General features: G+C 55.7%; 1 protein-coding gene across 1 annotated transcript in view; it reads right to left on the minus strand.

Moving 5' to 3' along the window:
* Positions 5,096–8,027, minus strand: part of NR2F1 (nuclear receptor subfamily 2 group F member 1) — a 10,696-nt gene continuing 7,764 nt past the window's right edge. The window contains exon 3 of the mRNA XM_021381146.1: positions 5,096–7,837. Coding sequence (XP_021236821.1) covers positions 7,557–7,837 — 281 coding nt within the window. The 3' untranslated portion in view covers positions 5,096–7,556. The remainder of the gene's footprint in view (positions 7,838–8,027) is intronic.

An 8,027-nucleotide genomic window follows, 5' to 3' on the forward strand; every position in this document is an offset into this window, starting at 1 on the left:
ATGGAGGTTTAACAAACAGAGCGTTATTTATCAAACACGCAGAATAAATATGGCCATGCATTATTGATCCGCGCACACATGTAGCTACACGGGCGGCAGTGTCATTACCGGGGCGGGGGGGCCGCCTATCCCGTGCGCGGGGCTTTAGCAATAAATGCTGCAAATGGGAAAATTGGGTCACCGGCGGGACCGATGCCGGCACGGAGCATAACGGCAACAAAACGCTGCGGAGCGGAGCCGGGGCCCTGGGGATGGAGTCGCCTGGTCCGAGCCGTCTGCTCGGAAATATCTATGAGTATTTCTGCCGGAGCCCAGGGTACCCCCAGCTCCGGAGCCCCAGGCGCCCCGCGCACCGCGGGGCAGTGCGGCGCCGGCCGGGGGCTCCTCGGGCGCGGCCCCACCGCTGGCAGCGGCTCCCGGTGGCGGAGAGGGGGGGAAGGCGGGGGCGGCCCCGCTCTGCGCCCCACGCTCTGACGACGATAGGGTGTGCGGCCACTGACGTCACTGCGCATCGGCCCGGCAGCGAGCGTGACCCAGGCAGAGCTCATCTGTTTCTCATCACTTGGGAAGTTTCTCTCGCTCCCTCCGTCCTCCCCTTTCCTTCTGATTTTATTTTAATTTCCCCACGTAAATTACCGCGTGGGCACGGCCGCTCCCTCCCGTTCGTCCCCATCCCCATCCCATCCCCGTCCCGCGGGGGGGTGCAGTTCCCGGACCCCCCGGCCCGTCCCACGCCCCCCGCCGCCCCCGCGCCATTGTTTGCCCCTCGCTGCAAACTTCGGCCGCTGGCTGAGCCCGGCTCTCCCCGTCCTGCACTGTGCGGAGGTCACTTACTCTTTTCCCGAAGTTGGGCTCAGCTCCTCCATCTCTCCTCCGCTCGCCACGAGCTGACGCCTTCTCCCCACGCACCCGGAGTTGCACAGGGGCACGTCCTTGGCAAACCCACTGCTTGCGACGGCCCTGCGCGGTGCGCGCAGCAGTTAAACTTCCCCTCTCTCCTCCTTTTTTTTTCTTTATTTTCCCTTTCCTATGTATTTTTTCCTTCCTCCAGACTGCGCTCCCCTCTCACCATGCCATGGGAGATGTATTTCCTCCCCGGGAGCCATGCGTGTGTTTCTGGGGGGGGGGGGCTAGAAAGGCGCTCTGGCTCGGTGATTTGCGCGCAGGGAGCGGCGCCCTATATCCAGCGGCTTTGAGTGAAGTGCAGATTGAGACATATCGGGTTCCCTATAAAAGGATCATTTCTTGTGGGAGGTTGGACACGAAGTTTGGACTCGTGACTCGCATTCCTGAGAGACATGCATATTTTAAAACAACAAAGCGGGCTCGGAAGAAGGCTTAGAGGAGGGAAGAGGGAGGGAAAAAAAAAAAAAACAACCTTGGAAAGAAGTTACTAAGTGACAAACGTCTGTCAACACGGACCAATTTGTATGGCTCTCTGGAAGAAAAAGTACCTGAGCGGCGTTATTTATTGCTCCACGGAGCCGCAACACTGTGTCGGGAGTTGCGCGGCTCTCCGGCCCCAGAAGCGCCGCTCAGAGCGGCGGTACGGCTGCAGCTCGGGAGTTTAAAGAGCTCTTTGGCCTTCGGAGCTGAGTCCCAACCCCTTCTCCTCTGGCTCTTTGTGAGGAGCGGGTGCAGCCCTTCAGAAGAGATCTGATCCCCCAGAATAGCCCGAGGGAGGAAAAAAAGACCAAAGGAGAGCAAACACGGAGACCCGCGTGTCCGTGCTTGGAGTCACGCGTGGGTCCCGCAGCGCGCATAGCGCTGAGTAATCGTGAAAAAAAAACACCAAAAAAAGAGAGGAAATGATGGCCCCCTGGGGAGCGTAGGCATGGCGGGGAGGGGGGTGATGGCCGTGGGCAGGACCCCAGGCGCCTCCACGCTGCCCTGGGCTGAAGCGACACTCTGTGACATGACACGCACGGATGTTCTCGTGGGGATCGAGTGCGGAGCCGACGCCGCGGCCGGGGCTGCTGGTGTTCGGGAGAGCGGTGTCTTCGGCAGCCCCGAGCGCGGCGGGCAGTGGAGGTCTTCTGAGCCCAGGACAATGGGACGGCTCTCGGCCCGCAGCGCGCCGCACCTTCCCGCAGCCTGCCTCCCGCCCTTCCTATCCCTCCTTCCTTTTCTTTCTTTCTTTCTTTTTTTTTTTTTTTAACAACTGGGGAGATGTCGTGCCCTGGGGTTGTGAGTTTGATCCATGGCTTTAGGCAGGACGGAGGGCTCTGCGGAGAAGGAGACGTACGTGCACCGCTGTACGACCATCCCTGACAGCGGTCTCTTGTTGGTCAGAGCGCCCTGACGGAAACACTGCTCGCATTATCCCGACTTTTCAAAACTGGGGGTAAAGGGAGGGAGGGGAGATACAGTTTCCCACTGCCCCTTTTGTTAATTGTTTTCTTTCCTCGCAATTACATCTGAAGCCCGGCCGGGCCCGTTGCTCGTAGCGTCTTTGTATTTCTGGTGGGAACCACGTGGGATGGCAGAAAAGACCCCGAAGTCCCTCCTCGCTCCCACCCGGGCTCCGAGTCCGCCCCCTCCGCCCCCGCAGAGCCCGGACCACCGAGGCCGGGCTGAGGCCGGGCCAGGTCCCCGCAGAGGTTTCGGACCTTCCCACTGCGCTCTCAGCGCATCCATCTCCCGGCGACTGCACCTTGCGCCGGGCATCCCCGGGGTGAAGTCCGATTAAAAGGAAAAAGGGGAAGAAGCCGTTCTGCTGCAACCAGGCCTGCGGGGAGAGGAAGAAATGGAGAAGGACAGGGAGCAGCTCGGTCAAAGCTCTCTGCGTTTCGCGGCGCGAAGCCTTTCCCCGGCTCTGTGCACCGATGGGAGGGGAGGGGAAGGAAGGGGGGTGTAGGTGCCGAAAAATTTAAGGGACCGCTTAAACCCGGAGCCTGCGATGAATGGGGAAGGGGCGAGGGGGTGGGGGGAAAGTTGGAAAATGGATTCGCTGACAAGGAGGGATAATAAATGAGAGGCGCTTTCAGATAGATATCTCAGACGTGAAATTGCACCCAGCTGGTTGTGTAAGCAAACAAATAGTTTCATGTTAGGGACTCTCGACTTGTGGCTTGATGAATAGAACACGACAGAGGTAAATGGCTCTTTAACTCATTTAGGAATAAAACTCTTTGGCTTCGCGAGCAAAGGACCTGGTGACGCCATGGATCCTGAGCAAGCACTTTAACAAGAGTTTTATTAGTTTCCACTTGCTCTCTCACATCTCCCCCCCCTCGCTCACCTCCTCCCTTCCTCTTTTTTTATTTTTTTTTCCGTTTTTGCCCATTTTCCTCTCTCTCTTCTCTCAACTCTCCTGTAGAACGCCCCTCGAGGAGGAATCCCCACGTCACGGCGCGGGGGTACTCGCAGGTTCGCACGTGGCCGTGCTCTGTGCCCTGTGACATTTTCGTGTTTGTCATTCCCACTGAGTTCCTGTATCATCGCAGAATGACCATCCTCTGCCTCCCCGACCCGATGTGGAAAACCTTGGGGGTGAGGGGAAGTTGTTTGTAAAAAAAAAATAATGTCAGTGTCAGTGATAGTAAGCACAACTCTAGAAGGAGGCATTAAAAATGTACTTGCACGTTTAAGTGGGGGTCACGGCTTTCCAAAGTGGAAAGAAACTGGAGGGGAAGTGGGGAAAGGCAGTGGGCACTGGCCACTGACCGCCTCAATAAAGCATGGAGGGGACGGGATGGGGGTCTGGGAATAAAAGAGGAAGAAACAAACAAAAAAAAACCCGCCAGAAAACAAAAATCACACACACAATAAAGGCAACCAAAACCCTCACCCACACCAGAGCTGTTATTTCAAGACTTAAAAATGAACCTTTGAATAGCCAAAGCCCTCCGCGAAGCTGGAGGAGGCATTTTGGCGGAGTCCGTGACAGCCATGCACACGCATGGGGGGACAAAGACTGGGGAGGTCCGTGGTCACTAGGTCACTGCTCTGGGGTCAGTTTGTCTGCCAGCCGTTGGTCCATCCCGGCTGCAGTGCAGGGCCGCCTGCCCCCCGCGGACGCCCGGATCTGCTTCGCCCGGGTGCTGTTGTGCAGAGGGGACGGCTGGTTGCCACACGCTGCAGGTAATTTGGGTGAAAAAGGGGAAAAGGAAAAAAAAAAAAAAAAGGAAGGAAATCAGGAATCCAGAGAGCCCTTTCCGTCTGCTAAAAGGAGCTTCTCCCTTCGTGGACACGGCCAGGCGGGTTCCACTCGTGTGACACGAAAAGAAAAGGCGGATTTCACTTTGTAGTTATCACTTCTGCTGTCCACCCAAAGTGACCCTGAGGTAAGGCCCAGCAGACCCCTCCTCGCCCCAGGCACCTGGAACCCCCACGCTGACACCTCCATCGCTGCCAGCAGCCGAGGCCCCGCTCCTCTAACCCGAAGCAGCCCTGACCCCTGTGGGAGCGGCAGTGGTGTCTCATCGCCCCCTGACCCGCAGGTGGAGGCGGTGAGAAGGGGCATGGCTCTCCCCGCACCCCCTCCCCTTCAAACACACACACAGCCCGACCACAGCTCTGCCCTAAGCGCCGCCGGGGAGAGCAGGGTTGACCCCGAGCCCCTCACCCCCGCTGGGCTCAACCCTCCATTTAGGGGTATTTCCAAATATTAGTTCGAAGGAGGATATAGCAGAGGGCTCGCTGGGCAGTGAGCAGACAGCTGAGCGAGGGAAGACACGTTGCGGGCCGCCGCGCGTGGGGCTGGGGTGGGAGGAGGGGGCTCGGCCCCCCACTGACCCTCACTCCACTCCTTGTCCGCGGAGGGGCCGAGGAAGGGCGCGAAGGGACTGCGCACACCTGCGCGACAGCAGAGCAGGAGAGTGGTTGGTTTCAAACCAAGGAATGGGCTTCAAAGCAGTGTTTTGTAGGTCACGGGCGAGTCAGCAGGAACTGGTGGATGGAACCCGGCCGCTCTACACAATCACATTTCTTTTTCTTTTCTCTTTTTCTTCTCTTTTTTTTTCCCAGCAGAGCACCGCCGGGTGCCGCAGCCGCGCGGTATTTTCATCCGCACGCCCAAGGGCTGCAACGGGGAGGAAGGGAAAGCCGCGGAGCAGAGCGGAGAGGGCAGTTCACACCTCGGCACACGGCACTGTCGTGTCAGCAAAGTTTAATGAGGGGTCGGAACACTTCTTTCAGACACATACATGGAAATGAGCGCATCTCGCACACCTCCTCCATACCTGCACGTTCCTTGGCAATCCATTGGTCATTATAATTATCCATAAATTTGAAAATTAATTAAAAAATACTCTTCTGACCTACGAAAAAAAGTTTATCTGTTTTCATCAGTGGGATAACACTGTAATGAATATATTTACATCTCATTGGAAGCGACCGAGAGCTGCCTTTCTTTTCCGCTATCTCCATTTGTTTGTGGTTTAATTTTTTTATTACAATATTTAATTATTTTTGAGTTGTTGTTGTTGTTGTTGTGTTTTGTGGATTTGTGTGTGTGTGTGCACGCGCGCTTTAGCTCCTCTGCTTCACCCCCGCTGTTGGTCCCTCCGTGCTCTCACCCACCCACCCCTGCGCGCGACCGGGGGGCTCCTTCAGCACCCCCAGAGTCTGGCCCGCCCCCGGGACCCCCACCTGGGCGGAGGACAGAGCAGTATCCCCGCGCCCCATCCCCGCCGGCAACCCCCGCTCCCCCCGAGCTGTGCCCGTGGGCCGTCCCCGCGCAGCGCCTGCCCGCAGCGCTGGTACCCGGCTGTGAGCGCGGAGCTGCGCTCGCCTCGGATCTGCTGCGCCTGGAATATTAAAAGCCCCAAGCGGGTTGGGTTGAAGGATCTTGTTAATGCAAAAAGAGAGAGAGAGAGGGAAGAGGGAGAGAAGGAGAGGATGGAGGACAGCAAATTAAAAGAACGCCGCCCGTGACTCAACGAACCTGCCTCATCCGGGCTCGTTGGGGGCACGGGGGGTGCCTGCGCGCGGGGGCAGTGCTATTTTTAAAGATCCGGCTTTATTAATACGTTAAGAAAGAGCTCCCCTGGCAGTGTGTGTTCTTACAGCTCCGTCTCGGATCCCATAAAACATTAATGCGATGGAAGCTGTTACAGAGACCGAGCAGCACTGAGAAGCCTTCACCTCCACAGCAGCTCCATTACGGAAATGATCTTTAATTTTTCCTTAGCACACACACACAAAAATAAACATAAAAGCACACGCGGAATACGCGCAGGGCGCAGAGCTGGGGCAGGTATCTGCCGTGGGCATAGCGCTGGGTCCCCGCTCAAGGCTGGGGCAGAGCAGCCGCGCTCTGAGTCCTTGGGGCAAAAGGGAGAAGGCGGGGGGGGGGGGGAAGGACATAAAAGTCGCAATGTAAAATATAAAATAATAATTAAAAATAAAGACGAAAAGGGACCGTGTCCGCACGAGAGGTGCAGCAGCCACGGCCACTCCACGCCCCATCCCGCGGTCCCGCAGGAGGCAGCGTGGTGCCATGCCCCGGCTGGGCCGTCCCGCACCAGACACGTGCGCGGGCCTCGGTCCTCCCCTGTAGGGCCGGTACAAGAGATAAAGGTCCAGGCAGCTCTAGTGGTTTTGGTTATTATTGTTTTTTTCCTCTCTTTTTGCTGAACTGTTGGCATGTTTCAAGCAATGAGACTCGTGGGTTGTGGGGTGATAAGTTGTTGTTGTTTTTTTTTTCTCTCTTTTTTCTTTTTTTTTTTTTGCTAAATTCTTTTATTTTTGTTTAAATTCTCACTTCAATTTTAATTCTTGAAGAACAGCTTCGACAACATATATCGCACTCATTATAAGAAGCAAAGGGTTATATCAAAAATTATTAGTATAGAATCACAGGAAACCTGGTTTGGAACCAGAAAAAAATACAAAACAGATATAGATACATAGACACAGGACAATTTTTTTTTTATAATTATTTGGAAAATGTTATTTTCCCCTAATTGTTTCTTTTTTTTTTTTTCCTTTATGCGCATACGATGTCTTAAGTTTTACAAAAAAAATGAAAATAAAGACTAATATTTTACAAAATGAGTAACAATGCTCGTGGTAAGTGTTTGCGCGTGGAATTGTTTGTCGGTTTGTTCGCTCGTTGGTTTGTTGCTCATTCTACACAAGGTTCAGTTCGGCTTCAACGCGATTTGTTTTGTTTGTTACTGTACAGCATATATCAACAACAGTCCACAATAAATCCTGGAAGATCCAGTATCCCCTTCAGGTGTGATTAATATCCCCTCAATACTCATATTTTTATTTTTTTGTATTTTTTTAATTTTTTTTGCCTTTTTGTCTTTTATTATTATTATCTTATTTTTTCCTCCTCTCCGAAAGAAAAAAAAAAAAACGGAAAAAAAATATAAAAAAAATAATAACCGGAACCCAACCAAACCGAAGACCAACCGCAACACCACGACCCGCACGGACGCGAGGTCCGTCCCTCTCCCCACCGCGGCCACACCTCTGCTCCCACTCGCGCCGTTCTTTTGTTCAGTGTCCGCCTCCCGGGCCCCCCCCGCGCCCCGACCGCCCCTCGGTGCGCGCGCCCCCGCCTCCGCCGCCGCGCAGCGTCCCCGCCGGGCTGCGGCCGGGCTCTAGGAGCACTGGATGGACATGTAAGGCCAGTTGAAGCTGCTCCCCGACAGTAGCATATCCCTGATGAGGGTCTCGATGGGAGTTTTACCTACCAAGCGGACGAAGAAGAGCTGCTCGATGACGGAGGAGGAAACGGTGCGCAGGGAGGGCAGCCGCAGCAGCAGCTTGCCGAAGCGGCTGGGCTGGTTGGGGTACTGGCTCCGCACGTACTCCTCCAGCGCGCACTGCGATTTCTCCTGCAGGCTCTCGATGTGCGCCGCATCCGACAGCCCGCAGGCGTCTGCCCGGGCCGCAGCGCGCCCGCGGAAGGGCGGCGGGGGGTGCGAGGAGGGAGAGGAAGGGGGGGGTGGGAGGAAGGGAAGCGGTTAGTGGTGGCGGATGGACCGCAAGGCTGCGCGCAGCCCTCCCATTCGGTGCACTCACCTCCCCCCCTCGTAATAAACACCGCACCCGCGGATGTATGGGGGGCC

This window comes from Numida meleagris, chromosome Z, assembly GCF_002078875.1.
Source record: "Numida meleagris isolate 19003 breed g44 Domestic line chromosome Z, NumMel1.0, whole genome shotgun sequence".
Classification (NCBI taxonomy): domain Eukaryota; kingdom Metazoa; phylum Chordata; class Aves; order Galliformes; family Numididae; genus Numida; species Numida meleagris.